The sequence below is a fragment of the Girardinichthys multiradiatus genome, chromosome 24 (genome assembly GCF_021462225.1).
Source record: "Girardinichthys multiradiatus isolate DD_20200921_A chromosome 24, DD_fGirMul_XY1, whole genome shotgun sequence".
Classification (NCBI taxonomy): Eukaryota; Metazoa; Chordata; class Actinopteri; order Cyprinodontiformes; family Goodeidae; genus Girardinichthys; species Girardinichthys multiradiatus.
Window position 1 is genome coordinate 26,507,839 of NC_061816.1, and position 17,243 is coordinate 26,525,081.

General features: G+C 42.8%; 2 protein-coding genes across 3 annotated transcripts; one reads left to right on the forward strand and one right to left on the reverse strand.

Annotated features, from left to right (window-relative positions):
• Positions 1–212: 212 nt before the first annotated feature.
• Positions 213–7,220, reverse strand: LOC124861206 (heat shock transcription factor 2 binding protein). Of its 2 annotated transcripts, none has more exons than XM_047354736.1 (10): positions 7,079–7,220; positions 6,807–6,897; positions 6,561–6,696; positions 4,074–4,177; positions 2,725–2,874; positions 2,309–2,453; positions 2,079–2,196; positions 859–962; positions 525–722; positions 213–429 (listed from the first exon to the last, which is right to left on the reverse strand). In XM_047354736.1, the coding sequence occupies exons 2-10, from the start codon at positions 6,855–6,857 to the stop codon at positions 416–418; spliced, it is 1,020 nt and encodes a 339-aa protein (XP_047210692.1). In that variant the 5' UTR covers positions 6,858–6,897; positions 7,079–7,220; the 3' UTR covers positions 213–415. The 2 variants fall into 2 exon arrangements, with proteins under 2 accessions (XP_047210692.1, XP_047210693.1); XM_047354737.1 differs by having other exon boundaries at positions 6,807–6,865; positions 7,079–7,176.
• Positions 7,221–7,358: 138 nt separating this feature from the next.
• Positions 7,359–14,645, forward strand: ankrd10a (ankyrin repeat domain 10a). The gene is made up of 6 exons (XM_047355609.1): positions 7,359–7,894; positions 11,672–11,824; positions 11,901–11,992; positions 12,756–12,967; positions 13,081–13,140; positions 13,262–14,645. Exons 1-6 carry the CDS (start codon positions 7,697–7,699, stop codon positions 13,603–13,605), a joined length of 1,059 nt encoding a protein of 352 aa, XP_047211565.1. The 5' UTR covers positions 7,359–7,696; the 3' UTR covers positions 13,606–14,645.
• The last annotated feature ends 2,598 nt before the right edge of the window (positions 14,646–17,243 follow it).

Below are 17,243 nucleotides of genomic sequence, written 5' to 3' on the forward strand. Positions count from 1 at the left end.
CCTTCATCAGGAAACACCATCTATTAGACCTTATGGGTCCTTTACATCATTGAAAAGGAACTGGTGCCCAGTCTTTAAAGGTTGCTACAGTTTCACGGTATTTTTAGCTTTGATTTCTGCACAAAGTCCAACCACAGCATTATTGAGGTCTGGTGTTAACTCAATGGAAGAGAAACACCACATCTACTGGTAGCAGAAAGCAACACTCTGAGTGTAAGCATCATCTTTATGTCTCATAAATCTGACTGACTAAATCATGAACAGTTTAACAGTGAAACAATAACAGTGTAAAATAATTAGACTTTAAGAACACTGTCAGGTCTCTATTTTCTGTTCATCTTCCACATGGAGCTCAGATCTGACAGAAGGACATCAGCGGATGAAAATGCAGAATCCACACTTCACACTTCTGGGTTTATCTCCCTGGTCCTGGAAACATACAAGTTTTTAGACACACTTATAAGAGAATAATATTAGACAACATTTAAAAATAGCTATTCCATCTTCAAGACAGAGATAGTTACCTTGGAGGGCCTGCAGGTCCTCCAAGGTCTGCTGAGCAGTTGCTCTTAGGCTCGGCTGCATACTGGAGGTGAGCCGGCTGACCCGAGCCCGGAGTTCTGGATTGAGCAAAGAAGAGCCGAGAAGGAGCAGCACGTCCTCCTCCAGCAGCACCGACTGGAGGAGACGTAGACAATGGAGACTCACCTCCCAGTGCTCAGCTGGCAGGGGAGCAAATCAGAGAGCGGGATATTAACCGTTTATTCTTCTGTTCCTTGCTTATCCTGCTACCTGTTCAAGCTATGTTACTGCATGTGTCTTTTATACAGAGGATGGAAATATCTAAAGCCACCCTACCATCCAACAGCATCCAGATGAGGGGAATGAAGTCTTTATTTTCAGTGATGTACTTCAGTCCTTTGACGCTGATGCTCACATTATACAACGTCATCAGCATCAACCTGCAGGAGAACAACACAGGTTCCTTAAAGTTTACTGCAGCGATGACAACATCGGATCAAATGGATAATGTAGCTGACAGAACCGATACACTGATGGTCAGTAGGCCTGCGTACAACCCCATTAGAACCACAAACATCGGTGTAATTTATTGGGGTTTATGTGGCAGGCCGACACAAAGTCTGCTGTGTGCTCATAAAGACTGAAACTTTTGCCCTTTTTGCTTTTCAAGCTCAGTTAGATTGGATGGACAGCATCTGTAAACATCAACCCTTGCCACAGATTCTCATTTAGTTTTGGGTCAGGACTTTGGCTAGGCCATTCTAATAAATGAATCTGCTTTGATCTAAACCATCCCATTGTAGGTCTGGTTGTATGTTTAGGGTGCTTGTCCTGCTGGAAGGTGAACCTCCACCTCAGTCTCCAGCCTCTGACATGTTTTCCTCCAGATTGTACTGGATTTAACTCCATTAAACTCCATCCATCTTCCCATCATCTTTCTCAGGAGTGGTTCCTCAGGTAATAAAATTAAAGTAGCTTGATGTCCACACAGGATGTGAGAAACATCTAATATAAAGGGGGAAAAATCTTGTGAAGGTGATTCTGAGTCTCCTGGCTGGAGTGGTGCTACACAACTTGGATTAGGTGGTATAATGATGCCCCCTGCAGATAAAAACTGGCACATGCTTAGTATGTTCACTTCAGAAACATTTTCACCATAGATACAGAAATACAGGAAAACATATGCAGCTATCAACAGTCCAGCTGAACTCAACATATATGTATGTGCAGTTGAATCCAGATATTTAAATGCAAAGTGTAAAACAGATGATATGACATCATCATCTGGGCTTTCCCAGTTTGTTTAAAGGCAAAATAAAGTGTAGTGTATGTAAACTTCTGAATTTCAAGAAAGTAATGGAACTTTCCCTTTCTTATTATTTTGGCAAACAGGAATAATTACAATAATCTGCACTGTTTTGTGTCTTTTGAACAATGTATGAAAATATCTGGTTTCACATCAACATTTTGATGCATACTTTAAATGATAACTACAGAACAACTCAATAAAAATATTCTTCATGCGTGGACCTGTGTTATATCACAGTGCAACATACACTTTGAGTTTAGGGCAGACACTGGGCTTCATCTGCTGCAGCAGTTTCATCAGCAAGTCCAGCAAGATGTTTCCTGAGCTAGACAGGAAGTCCCGCCCGCATGTTACTGCCGCTATATCTGGTCAGAGGAGAAAAACAGGACTGATGTGCAGAGAAATGACCCGGTGGTAGCGTAGTATTCAGTCAACCATATTTATAAACCAAACAATATTCAAACATAACGGACTCACTTGTGATCGTCCCAACCAGAGCCAACACAAACTGGTACTCATGGGATTTGTGGTCCTCAGGCTGAATTTTTATCTCGTCCTCCAGAGACTTGACAAAGCTCTCCAGAGTCTGGACAGCTACAGCCAGGAAGGAGGGAAGCTTCCCCTGTGCCAGACAGACCCAATAATATGTAGATATGAACACATTAAACAGCACCATACCTGTCTATTATAAGCTACTTTTTCCACTTCATCTGTAGGTGATCGTTATGTTATTTTCTCTACACTCACAAACCGGTGAGCATCGCTGAGGCAATAAGGGGTTCAGTGTTTTGCACAGGGAGCCTTCAACAAGTATAAATACAGTGATCATTAAGACATCAATCAGCACTTCTTGGCTGCTTGTCACAGGGATGAGTGCGCAGTGACGGACTCACATCAGCGAGCCAGGTGGTCACCGTCTCCTCCCTGGACGAGCAGCTCCACAGCAGGCCGCAGGCTGCAGATCCCATGGTGGAGCAGAAGTCTGCCTGCTGCTGCATCTCTGCTCCACTCTGCCACAGCTGCTCACGCAGCAGCAGCTTCTCCTGCACACACATCGGACAGAGAAGGTATGGTGCTGAGACACAGTAACAGGTTAAACACTGCAGACATAAAGAACAGGAACTCTTTATTACACACAGGAACTATAAGGTCCTAGATTCTTTTATTGATTTATTTAAAACTGTAACATCTAAAGTCTTATATTTGGTACAGGAACAGAAATCCTAGATAAAACTTTTCATATGGTGTCTTGCAAAGGTTTTTATACCCTTCCAAATTTCCCTGTTAGATTGTTCATGTTATTGGAATTTTATGTGACAGACTAAGACAAGGAACTGCAAGGTTTTTAACATGTTTGATACGCTTGCATTTGTGTTTCACCTGCCACCTAAACTTGCAGGCTGAGAGAGTACAGCATTATCAGGACAACAGCCCATGGTAGCTCAGGAGGAGCTCCGAGGTCCACAGCTCAGGTGGAAAATCTGTTGATAGGACAGCTGTTAGTTGTGCACTCCTTTAGGGGACACAGGAAACACGTGGAAGAAGGTGCTCTGGTCAAATAAGACCAGAATACAACATTTTGGCCTCCATACAAAAGACAATGTGTGGAGAAAAACTAATACTCCACCCTGAACACATAAAAAAAACATGGTGGTGGCAGCATCATGCTGTTGGGATGCTTTTCTTCAAGGACAGGGAAGCTGGAGTTAAATCCAGGACAATCCTGGAGGAAAGACTGTTGCAGAAGACCTGATCCTGCAGAAGACCTAATGAGGTTTACCTTCCAGCAGGAGAACCACCCTAAGCATCCAGCCAGAGATACAATGGAATGGTTTAGATTAAAGCATATGTTAGAATGGTCTAATCAAAGTACAGACCTAAAGCCAACTGAGAATCTGACTGAGCTTGAACTATTTTGATAGAAAAACAGGTTAAGATTTCAGTCACTAGATGTACAAAACTACTAAAAACGTACCTGGTTCTACAAAGTAGAACGTAGCAGAACCGGACTCAGAGGCTGAATAGAAATGTGTGCAAGTTTTCCAATTAGCATTTGGAAATAAATGAAAAACCCTGCGTCATTCTAACAATGTTTGGCATTGCCCTGTGATCACTATAAAAACTACAATAAAATACACAAAAGCTTGTGGTTTAAGAGGACAAAAAGTGAAAAAGCTCATGGGTGTGAATACTTTTTTGAAGCAGTGCACATAGTGTGACGAAGTGGCTGCCCTTGTCTCACCTCTCTCTCTTTCTGGCATTCAGTCTGTGCTGCATCCAGCCGGGACTGAAGATGTGAGCATTCCTGTCTCAGCCGATTCTGTTCCTGCTCAAGGTGTTCCTTCTCTAAACACAAACCCACATTTCCAGCTCTATGGATTACCGAGCTCCACTCATGGTACACAGTACTCACAAAACAACCTGTTTGTTGTCATATCAAGATGCTCTGAGACTATATTGTTCTAACCTGGAGCTCATTCCTCCTACTTACCGCAGTTTTTATCTTGGTGGTTGGAATGCAGATGAATATTTGTAAAAAGAGCTCAGTATGACTTAATATATTATTGAAATAAGTCATATTAGCCACAGTGTGGCTAAGATTCTGGCCATGGACCAGATCTTTGACCTTGCTAAGTGGGTGAGTGGGTTTGGTTTTGTGGATCTGTTGGATGCTTCTCACAGTGTCCCTCAAGGTACTTTAATCATTGCATTTTGGGGATGATGATTGTTTTATTGGCTTCTTCAAGTCATGACCTGACTCAGTCTTAGATGTAAGGTGAGGAGTTCCATCATCTGGGGGAGTTCACAGTAGGGTCGCTGCTTCTCTGTTATAAAAGGAGTCATTTGAGGTAGTTTGGATGTTTGATCAGGATGCTTCCTGGACGCCTTCCTTTGGGTACTTCCCAGTCAGAGGAGACCCTTGGGCAGACACAGAACCCGCTAGAGGTACCACATATCCCTTTTAGAGCATCCTTCAAGATGCTGAAGGGTCGGGCAATTCTGGGCTCTCATGGTTGACATGCCACTTTATTGTTTCAAGGGAGACTAGAACTCCGATGAAGGGGCAGACCTCGGTATTGGTCCAAACATTTAGTAGAGAGGGCCACTTGCCTCATGGAACAGCTGAGAGGGACCTGGAAGTTTGGTTCTCTGGTCTACAAGTGTTTTATTGACCTGGAGAAGACTTAGGACTGTGTCCTTTCAGGCTTTTTTGGGAATGCTGGCAAAGCTCTTAAGGACTTTCTTGTTCTTGTAAAACCAAAACAAGACTTGTGTCTGCATTCTCGGCACAAAGTCCAACTTGTTCCAGGGCAGGTTGGACTCCGCCAGGACTGCCGGTTGTCCAAGATTTAGATTGTGGGGTTTCGGGTCTCTGGTTTGGGAACCTAAGGGTCTCATCTTTGGTTTTGGCAGATGATGTGGTTTTGTTGGCATGTGTAGCCCCTTACCTTCTGCATGTAACTGAGCAGTTTGAAGCACAGTGTAAAGCAGCGGGAATGAGAGTGAGCTCCTCTGAGTTTTAGCCCATGGTTCTCAACCAGAAAAGTTTAACTGTTCCCTCTTGTTTAGGAAAAAGCCATGCGTCAGGTGAAGAAGATTCAGTATCTTTGTGTCTTGCTCACAAGAGATGGTAGGATGGAGCTGATACACAGTAATTATGTAAGTGTTGCTCCACTTTGTGGAGCAAACAATTAGCTCTCAAGTTAACAATCTGCCTAAAGCCATTACCTATGGTCACAAGACAAGGGCCATGGCTGAAAGAAAGAGATCCCGGATTCAAACCATTTCTAGGGGATCCCTTCTGATCCAGGAACCTTGGGCTCCTCCAGAATGAGCTGGAAAGTGTTGCCAGGACAGAAGGGAACTGAACGCAAGTGATTAATTACCACAGACGAACATGGGGTGCATAGAGGTAACAGAAAACATCTAAGTGAACTGAAATAAGTAAGCAATGACACTACCACAAGAACATAAACATGAAGCAATTAGATCTACAAGGAAATATAAACCAAAACATCCAACATAGGAATCCAGGGAAGTCATCTAAATAACAGGAGTGGAATGATGAATCTGAACATGAACTAGAATAACAGCAACTGAAGAAAGTAAGAGGAAACAGACTCAGCACCTAGTACAGTCAGATTATGACAATGGATGGATGTGTGGACATAATGGTCAAATAAACTTTTATGAGATCACAGAATATGTCTGCAACATTTAAGGTCTTTCCATAATCTCATTTTTTATGTTGCTTCTGGAGTAATGGCTTCTTCCTCCCTGAGTGGGCTTTCAGTCCATGTTGGTACAGGAGTTTTTCAATGTGGATGATCTCTCTAACTGGCTTCAGCCAAACACACATTTCTCACCAGAACCCGTTCATCTCTGGGTCACAGAACCCGTCGGCTTCCTGAACAGCATGATGGCTGGACATTTGCATGCTGTTTATACTTGCAGATCATTGTTAGAACAATTATGGTGGCACCTTCAGACATCTGGAAATTGGACCTAAGGATGACCCAGACTTCACTTCTGAGGTTCAAAGGTATAATAATCTTAATGTATGTAGACTTCTAAAGTACTGATGTGTCTATTATAATTCTTGCGTTTAGTGAATAATACCTTTGGTAAATATAACAGACCTAAAAAAGAAATGTTTAGTCTGATTTAAGGTCAGACAATGAGAAAAATAACTTTACATGTAGATTATTTTTGTTTCACAGCAGCATACTTGTCTCTGCTCTTCGAGCTTTGTGAAGCATCTCAGTCAGATCACCATTCAGAACTCTGGGCAGGAACTCCCTGAGCTGCATGACTTCTGTAATTAATTTCTCTAAATCCCTCTTACGCACTCTGACAAAAGCATCCTGTCAAGAAAAGAGAAATATTGAGTAAAAGCAACAGATACAACCTGGTTGACTGAACTCAGCTGAACTGAAAGAAGGATTTACAGGTTTTAATGGTTTCCTTCCCTTACCTTAGCCCTCTGGTTCTGGTCCATATATTTCCCACCAAATAAAGTTGACATCTTCAGTTCTGATGATTACGGATACCAGAGTTCTTCAATACTGTTCACATTTTTTACAACAGAATAATCAGATTTGTCTCAACAAATGTAGCTTTAACACTCAGGTTTGCTAACAGCTATCTTAACCAAGTACTAACTAAGTTATTAAACCCGGCATTACTTATTGAGTCAGAGATAATCATATACGTAATATACTAATATTAATAATAATAAATGTTCACCTGTAAATAAAATTCCAGCTGCTATCTCAGTAAATGTTACAGTGATGTCCCTGATCGAGTTTTTGCCAGAGCTTGTCCAACGCAGAGGGAATCCCGCGAGAAAACTCCAGTCCGGGTTTTGGGATTCTCCACACGTGCATTGAGGCTTATGCTGCATTCAATGTGTCTCGGATATGTGAGCTTTTGAGTTGAAATCATTTCCGTCCTTTTCGGCTTCGACGTAGGCTACAGAATAGAATATTGTTTACAGTGTTGCTTTGCGGTTAAATAAAAATATGCATTGGACAGTTCAGTGTAGTTCTCCCAGTTTAGGCTGCAGCATAGCTCAACTGCTAATAGTGTCATTTTATTTGTCGTTTATTTGTTTTTGAGTGTGTACGACTCTCTAAAAAAAGATTGCTTAAATCGTGGCTCAGAAACCATACAAACCCACTAATTAGGTATCCGCCTGTTTATAACAATTCTTCTGATTTTACTTCTCAGAGCGGGAAATCCTGAGTTTCCAGCACCCATTGAATGTAGCATTATCCCCTTTTTCTTTTGTGTTTGAAACTCTCTTCTGAGACCAGAAGTGCCCCAGAGAAACGCTGTTATCCACGCAGCGTGAACAGCTATCTTATGTCTGTGGGAGTGGGAGCCGAGCTGTCTCGTGATGAATGGTTTTTTAAACAGTTTCCCATCCACCGCGCGTGCCGGGATGGAGATCTTATAGCTTTGATGTCATTGTTGGAGCAGCTGTCAAACCAGGCTCATCTGACCGCTGAGGACTCCTGCTATGGATGGACTCCCATTCACTGGGCTGCTCACTATGGACAGGTGGGATTTAATTAGCCGACTCGAAACTCTTTCAGTCCATTTTTCTAAATTAAACCAAATAAATAACGCCCCTCTAATTAATAAAATATATTCAATTTAACTTTAGCCACAGCGTCCGTAACTGTGTTCGGAACTTCATTTAACTTCTGCGGGAACAGCAACATAAACCGTGTAAAGACGTGTTTGTATGAACTTAAATATGTGTGTTTTCTGCTCGTCACTTCTCAATAAAGTTTTGGTATGTGAAACGAAAAAAAGAAAGTAAGCGGTGCTGTGCTCTCGTTGGTCCCAGGTGAGCCAATCACTGCCCTGGCGCGAAGATGGAACCCGGAAATGCAGTTTCTGTTTTCACAAATGTATCTAGATAGGTTAGAGTGATCAACTATGATTAAAAATTGTATTAATTTAGTAATTAGTTTAAGATGTGATTCATAATTCCTGGTTCAATTTGATCTCAGCAGTTTCCAGTTCTTCACTTCATTTTTCACTTTATCCCCTATTCCATTTTCTAAATGTTTTGTCTTCTTTTCTTCTGTGTGTCCTTGATCTCACTCCCCCAGTTCTCTTTGTGTAGTGAAGGATAATCTCACATTAAATGGTGGATCACTGAACTGTAGCAACTGGTAATCTACTGAATTATATGCACCAAAAGTTTGTCACGATAAAAAAAAAATTTCTAATCGGTTTATCACAATCTAGCAGAGGGGTCATTTTGTTATTTAGTTCTGTTATTTACTCATAATGTATTGGATCTACTGAGTAATGAAATTAATAACTAGCTTTTTATTAACCCCACTAATGTGTTTTGAATGATAAATGAAAGAAACTCAGTTGAAGAGAATACCAGTGTTGGCTTTAATGGTAAACTTAGAGAGCATGAAGAAGAATGAGTGAACTCCACTTGGTTGCAGTATCTGTCTCTGGGAACCAGAGCTTGTGGACCTGCTACACTCTTGTCTGTGATGCTCCTGGTAGTTAATACAGTGCCTTGTGAAAGTATTCGGCCCCCTTGAACTTTTCAACCTCTTGCCACATTTCAGGATTCAAACATAAAGATATAAAATTCTAATTTTTTGTGAAGAATCAACAAGTGGGACACAATCATGAAGTGGAATTAAATTTATTGGATGTGTCAAACTTTTTTAACAAATAAAAAACTGAAAAGTGGGGCGTGCAATATTATTCAGCCCCTTTACTTTCAGTGCAGCAAACTCACTCCAGAAGTTCAGTGAGGATCTCTGAATGATCCAATGTTGTCCCAAATGACTGATGATGATAAATAGAATCCACCTGTGTGTAATCAAGTCTCCGTATAAATGCACCTGCTCTGTGATAGTCTCAGGGTTCTGTTCAAAGCGCAGAGAGCATCATGAAGACCAAGGAACACACCAGGCAGGTCAGAGATACTGTTGTGGAGAAGTTTAAAGCCGGATTTGGATACAAAAAGATTTCCCAAGCTATAAACTTCCGAAGGAGCACTGTGCAAGCAATCATATTGACATGGAAGGAGTATCAGACCACTGCAAATCTACCAAGACCCGGCCGTCCCTCTAAACTTTCATCTCGAACAAGGAGAAGACTGATCAGAGATGCAGCCAAGAGGTCCATGATCACTCTGGATGAACTGCAGAGATCTACAGCTGAGGTGGGAGAGTCTGTCCATAGGACAACAATCAGTTGTACACTGCACAAATCTGGCCTTTATGAAAGAGTGGCAAGAAGAAAGCCATTTCTCAAAGATATCCATAAAAAGTCTCATTTAAAGTTTACCACAAGCTACCTGGGAGACACACCAAACATGAGGAAGAAGGTGCTCTGGTCAGATGAAACCAAAATCCAACTGTTTGGCCACAATGCAAAACGATATGTTTGGAGTAAAAGCAACACAGCTCATCACCCTGAACACACCATCCTCACTGTCAAACATGGTGGTGGCAGCATCATGGTTTGGGCCTGCTTTTTGTCAGCAGAGACAGAGAAGATGGTCAAAATTGATGGGAAGATGGATGGGTCCAAATACAGGACCATTCTGGAAGAAAACCTGTTGGAGTCTGCAAGAGACCTGAGACTGAGACGGAGATTTATCTTCCAACAAGACAATGATCCAAAACATAAAACCAAATCTACAATGGAATGGTTCACAAATAAACGTATCCAGGTGTTGGAATGGCCTAGTCAAAGTCCAGACCTGAATCCAATCGAGAATCTGTAGAAAGAGCTGAAGACTGCTGTTCATGAACGCTCTCCATCCAACCTCACTGAGCTCCAGCTGTTTTACAAGGAAGAATAGACAAGAATTTCAGTCTCTTGATGTGCAAAACTGATAGAGACAAACCCCAAGAGACTTGCAGCTGTAATTGGAGCAAAGGGTGGCGCTACAAAGTATTAACGCAAGGGGGCCGAATAATATTGCACGCCCCACTTTTCAGTTTTTTATTTGTTAAAAAAGTTTGACACATCCAATAAATTTCATTCCACTTCACGATTGTGTCCCACTTGTTGATTCTTCACAAAAAATTTGAATTTTATATCTTTATGTTTGAAGCCTGAAATGTGTCAAGAGGTTGAAAAGTTCAAGGGGGCCGAATACTTTCACAAGGCACTGTATGTTAACCCACAGTTCTTCAGCTGGGATGGTCTCTCTCCAGAATCTCTGGCCCATAATGTCTTGTTGGGTTCCTCATTTAGACATGTGAACCATATTGCAACCACTTGAAGGTAGCTATTTTCCTGAACAAACTAAACGATCAAAGCTGGCTTTAACATAAGGATTGGATGATGAACAGAAACAAAATATTTTGGTCAATTAAAACATTGCAAACAAATTGTAATCAGGGTGATTCAGACTTGATGAGTTCACTTAGTCCTGCTTCTGAGTTTCTCTTCTCAGCGTCTTCCTCGCCCTGGCTCAGCATCGCGAGCCCAGAGACATCACCCCATCGTGATGTCATCATGCGAGGAGTTTTTCTTCACGTCTCAGAGAATAGTTTAAAAACAGACTTATTAGGGAACACTATGAACTATACAGAAATAAATGCTACGCAGGAACAGAGCAAAGAATGGATTCGGTTTAAATGCATTCTTGTATTTAAAGATTAGAACAGAAGGAACAAACATTCCTGACATACAGCATTTATTTCACCTCAGTGTAATGATGAAACCATGTCAACAGTCTGTTTGCATCTGGGTTTTAGAGTCTCTTTTCACCACACTTATGTACTTTTCTTCTTAACTTCCTTCATTTCTTTCCATCCTTGTGTCCTTCCTCCCTTTCCTCGTGTGCTTCCTGCATTTTCTTACTCATGTCCTTTCTTTCCATTGTTGTGTTTTACCTCCTTTCCTTTCTCCCTTTCCTTCTTCCTCGTTTTCTTGATTTCTGTCTTTCTTCTTCTTTTCCTTTTTCCTGATTTGCATCTTTTGTTCTTCCTTCCTTCCTGTTTCAGCTCTTTCCCCACTGTAGGAATATAGAAATTGCCAGTAAACATTAGTATTTTTATATATTCTAAAAGGACTGTAAAATATAGGAAAGTTGTGTCTGGAATGTTGATATGAGAAAGGTGCTGGAAACCCGGATGGTTGTGTATTTACACAGTTACTCTAACAAAATAATTGGGTTGAAGTCAACAACAGTTCTTCTTCCTCACTGACCCTCCAGGCGTCCCACATACATGCACACACTAAGACCAAATCTAAAAGCAGTAGCTGAGAACCAGCAGGCTGGTGTTTCGGTCATTTTGGGAACTCTACACGTTATTGTCTGATGTTCTCTTCAACCAGCTGGAGTGTGTGGTGCACCTGGTGCAGATGGGATGTGAGGTGAACACGGTGACGAGCCGCTTCAACCAGACGCCAACTCACACCGCTGCGTTTGGAGGACACCCTCGCTGTGTGGTGTGGCTCACTCAGGCCGGGGCCGACATCAACAAACAGGTCCGTCTGTGGATCTTCTGCAGCTCTTCCATGACCACCATCATAATTCTGATCATTGGTTGTTTTGTCTTTTCAGGACTGTGTTGGTGAGGCTCCCATACACAAGGCAGCTCGTTCTGGAAGCTTGGAGTGTGTCCAGGTCCTGTTGATAGCTGGAGCAGAACCACAGTGAGTAAGATGGGCCAACATTTTCTGGAACATCTAAGGTTATGGGTTGGTTCCAGAGAAACTTAACATAGTGTAAACAGGTTACTGAGGGGTCAGGACATATTTCTAAATGGGTGACAAGGGCCAGGGAGACAGTGGTGGGGTGTGTGGTAGGAGTGACAGATGGGTTTAATGTCACAGAAATGCTGACAGATGAGATCAGACAGGAGGCACCATAAACGATGTTTGTTGTGAGAGTAGGACACAGGTGGAGGAAGCAGAGGGATGTTCTGGAGGGAACCACCATGAGAGACAGGATCCAGTGACAGGGGAGCTGCAGGGAGTGGAGGTACTGAAGTGGTTTAAGTACCTGGGTTCAACCATCCACATAAAGAAGACAGAGGAGTCCGTGAGGCCTCTTGATTGGTCCAGAGTGTGACTGGAAACTTTCAGACTTATGTTTGGTCAGGAGCTGATGTCTTGTAGAACTTGAAGACATTGGTTTTGTTCCTACGTAGTCTTCAACAGTATGGTATTTCTGTATTTTCAGGTCTGGATAAACATGGAAGATTTTTTTTTTTTCAACACTTAGGTCCCTATTGCATGTTGTCCTTCCTTCCTTCCTTCCTCCCTCGCTCCGTTTCTTGTGTCTTATCTTCCTCCCAGCATTTGATATTTTAAAAGACACATGAAGGACTGAGAACTTAGAAAGTTGGGTTTGGAAAACCTTGGAATATGACCATGGAAAATGTACAGGAACCCTGTGTTCTCCTTTCTGTTCCAGTTTAAGGAACGCCAGCGGACAGACGCCTGCCGACTTGGCCCTAGCTCACGGCTTTCACGATTGCTTCTGCGTCATCTCCAACGCCCAGACACAGCTGTGCCAGCTCAGTGTGCTCCGAGACAGCGCCCCCTGGGGTCAGGGCCAGCACTGCAGGAAGAGACAGCTGACTGCCAAGGAGAACCTTTACATAAAGAAGGCCAGGAGAGCTGAGAGTAAGAGATGTGCCGACTATTTGAAGCCTTTGCCAAATGAGTAAAATCCAACCAGAAATGTTAGAACCATGCAGTACAGAACCGTCTGATGGGTCCTGTTGGAACTCTTTCAGTCTTGGTGCAGAGCAGCGGTGGTGAGGAAGAGGAGACCATGAACATGGAGCTCAGTTCAGGTGAGTCTAGAACGTGTTTAGATCTTATAGCCAACGATAGTTTAGGTCCTCCTTTGCAAACGGAGATTTCTTTTCCAACTTTGTACCTAAAATATTAGAGATCTACTTTTTCAATATACAGATCCAAACACCAAAGCTTTCCTCAGTGTACATCATCCCACCCCTCCCTCTGAGCTGGAGAACAAACTACCAGAGGAACGCTGTCTCACTCCTCCTTCACATCCGCCCAGTCCAGCTGAAATGTGCGGTTCGCTGCATCTGGGCGGCAGCCCTGGCAGTTCTGGCTCCAATCAGCCGGAATGCTGGAGGCTGACTGGAGCTGACTGTGGGGATTCCCTGCTTTACGGACACTACCATGGCTTTGGAGACACAGCCGAGGACCTGAGCGACAACATCGGCTTGCAGCCTGAGGGCAGCTGCAGGCCGCCTGTGGCCGGCACCGTCCACCTCTACCATGGCTCATAAATGGAGCTGCTGAGGCTCCGTTTGGGAAGTTCTCCTCTAACAGTGAGCTCAGAACCAGTGCTACAAAGATCCAGGAACTAATCAGTGTCTATAAGCAGCCGTGCAGCTGGATAAAGTTCACGAGGTGATCCACATCTGCTCCCTAAACCAAATCAGGAACTAAAACTTCTTCACTGCCCTGAAGTCTTAATTAAACCTCCATCTCTTTCTTTTTTCATCCAAGCACCCAGACTGTGGTTCAAGTAAATCACTTTCCAGACCTTTTGGCAAATAAGATCCGAGCAAAGTCTGGCAACTGTAGAGGTAGAATCTAGAGAAGAGAGGAGTGGTTTAAGACTTTTACACAGTGAAATTGGATATAATTTAAAAACTCTATTTTATCCAATCAGAAATGGAGTTTCACATCACAGATGGAGGCTCTTGGCTTTTTGTGTTGCAAAAACATTAGAGAAAGTTTTCCAACTTTCTGACCCATGTTCTGTTCAATCCAGCTTAAAAACAAACATCTGCATCAGTGAAGCTATAGTCTGCAGAGGGATTACAAACACTCCATAGAACTTCAACATATAAAGGTACCAGTGAGCAGAAAGGTACAAGAACAATCCACAGCCTTTTATACGCACCATGGTACAGTGAAGACTGTCAGAAACACTATGTAGGACAGGTGAGGTTTTCTTCATATGTCTGGACTATTAGATGTAAAACAGAAGCCATCCGGACCTGGCTAAAATCTTCTGAAACCCTGCAGGAGACTGTCATGGTCCGATGAAACCAAACTTGACCCGTTTAGTGATCATATGAAATAAGATCTTCCAGGTAACCAGCAAAAAGGCTATGTGCCATTTTGTTTCCCATCGCAGTTCCAGAACTTTGAAGACAGGGTGTTTTCCAGGCAGTTTGCTAACTGTCCTGAATACAGCAGTTAGGTGGTGTTAGTAAGAAGGAAACATGTCTTCATTCCCTTCATTTTGTTTTTGCTATAATCCCCACCTGATATACACTGTTCAAAAAAATAAAGGGAACACTCAAATAACATCTTAGATCTGAATGAATGAAATATTCTCATTGAATACTTTGTTCTGTACAAAGTTAAATGTTCTGACAACAAAATCACACAAAAATCATCAATGGAAATCAAATTTATGAACCAATGGAGGCCTGGATTTGGAGTCACACACAAAATTAAAGTGGAAAAACACACTAGAGGCTGATCCAACTTTGATGTAATGTCCTTAAAACAAGTCAAAATGAGGCTCAGTATTGTGTGTGACCTCCACGTGTCTGTATGACCTCCCTACAACGCCTGGACATGCTCCTGATGAGACGGTGGATGGTCTCCTGAAGGATCTCCTCCCAGACCTGGACTAAAGCATCCACCAAAGAAATGCCACCCCACACCATTACTGACCCACTGCCAAACCAGTCATGCTGAAGGATGTTGCAGGCAGCAGATCTCTCTCCACGGTGTCTCCAGACTCCATCATGTCTGTCACATGTGCTCAGTTTGAACCTGCTTTCATCTGTGAAGAACACAGGGCGCCAGTGATGAATTTACCAATCCTGGTGTTCTCTGGCAAATACCAAGCGTCCTGCACGGTGTTGGACTGTGACCACAACCCCCATTTGTGGACGTCGGGCCCTCATACCATCCTCATGGAGTCGGTTTCTAACCGTTTGTGCAGACACATGCACATTTGTGGCCTGCTGGAGGTCATTTTGCAGGGCTCTGGCAGTGCTCCTCCTGTTCCTCCTTGCACAAAGGTGGAGGTAGCGGTCCTGCTGCTGGGTTGTTGTCCTCCTACGTCCTCCTCCACGTCTCCTGGTGTACTGGCCTGTCTCCTGGTAGCACCTCCAGGCTCTGGACACTACGCTGACAGACACAGCAAACCTTCTTGCCACAGCTCACATTGATGTGCCATCCTGGATGAGCTGCACTACCTGAGCCACTTGTGTGGGTTGTAGAGTCCGTCTCATGCTACCACGAGTGTGAAAGCACCACCAACATTCAAAAGTGACCAAAACATCATCCAGAAATCATCGGTACTGAGAAGTGGTCTGTGGTCCCCACCTGCAGAACCACTCCTTTATTGAGTGTCTTGATAATCGCCAAAGATTTCCTCCTGTTGTCTTTTTCATTTGAACAACAAGATGTGAAATTGATTGTCAATCATTGTTGCTTCCTAAGTGGACAGTTTGATTTCACACAAGTTTGATTTACTTGGAGTTATATTGTGTTGTTTAAGTGTTCGTTTTATTTTTTTACCATTGTATATTTATTATATATACTTTATATAGATTCAAACAGACTAGGCTTTGTTTTAAAAATGGGGAAAATATCTTTGTCCACAGGTTTGAATGTGTTATTACCAAAGCTATACCAGTAGGTGGCGATAGCTTTAACATTACCAGCCTCAGAATTCAGCTGGAGACCATCCAGACCATGGCTAAAGTAGGGTGGGGCCAGAAATCCTCCCAGAACAACTGGCAGTCATGTGTGGTGGCTCTGAGGTTCTGTTCTCATGGACTGGTCTGCACTCTTAGAACTGACACACCTAGCCATGAGCTGGCATTGCTGGAAGACTGGTGTGTTGAGATGCTCCTCTCAGACCTTGGTGCTGCAGCAGCAGAACCTGATGATTCAGAATACAGTTACTAGGGCTCCTGTGCAGCCTGGGAAAGTAAGGAATTGGACTTTAATTTTTTTTCATATCTGGATACGGGTGAAGGAAAATGAGTATGGAAAAATATTTCAATTTCCAGATTTTATTCTCTATTCCATTGTTTAAAATTAATTATGTTATGCCTTCCGCTTCTGTATCTTCCTTCTTTCCTTATGTGTCCATTGTCCCTTCCTTCCTTCCTTCCTTTGTAACAAACATCTGTGCCATTAATCTCCGAGTCTTCTTTTAATCCTCCATTCCTTCCTTCTTCCATTTCTTCTCTATATCCATCCTTCCTAATATCCTCCCTTTGTTTCCTTCCTTGAGCCCTATGTCCAGTGCTTTCCCCTTTTTGTTCATACCTATGTTGGGTCCTTCCTCCCTTGTGTCCTTACCTTTCTGTCTTCTCTTGTTGTCCTTCCATCCTTTCTCTGGTTCTATATTTAAATAGGTTATGTTCATTTTAAAAAGTATGGAATATCGACATGAACAATGTGTAGGAACCTGGAATTACCAGGTTAGTCTCTTCACTCGCAGCCATGTAGCTCTATGAACCAACATTCTGTAAAACTGACGGTCCTTCTGGTTCCTGCCAGAACACCTTCTCTCGTGTCATTTCCTGTGCCGTGTGTTCATGTTTACACCATTTCTTTGCACTATGAAGGGCCGTCAGGTGAGCCTTCTCAGTCCATCAGCAGGAGGAACTGCTGCACTGAAACTGTAAACTTGATGTACCAAAGGGAACGTTTTGTACCACGTTATGTTTGTCTCCATGAAACTAATTATTGATGTTTTAGAGCAGGAGAGTGTCTTCTCTTGGAGCTGTGAAAGGGATTTAGTGTAGGTCCTCTGTTGTTCCTAATGAACCTTGTGTGGCCAAAACTGCCTTACACCAACCGGCATTAGTTCTCTTTAAAGCTAGTTTTCTACTTGGTCCCGACGTTTCCTAATAAAACATGTTTTACACATAGAACAAGA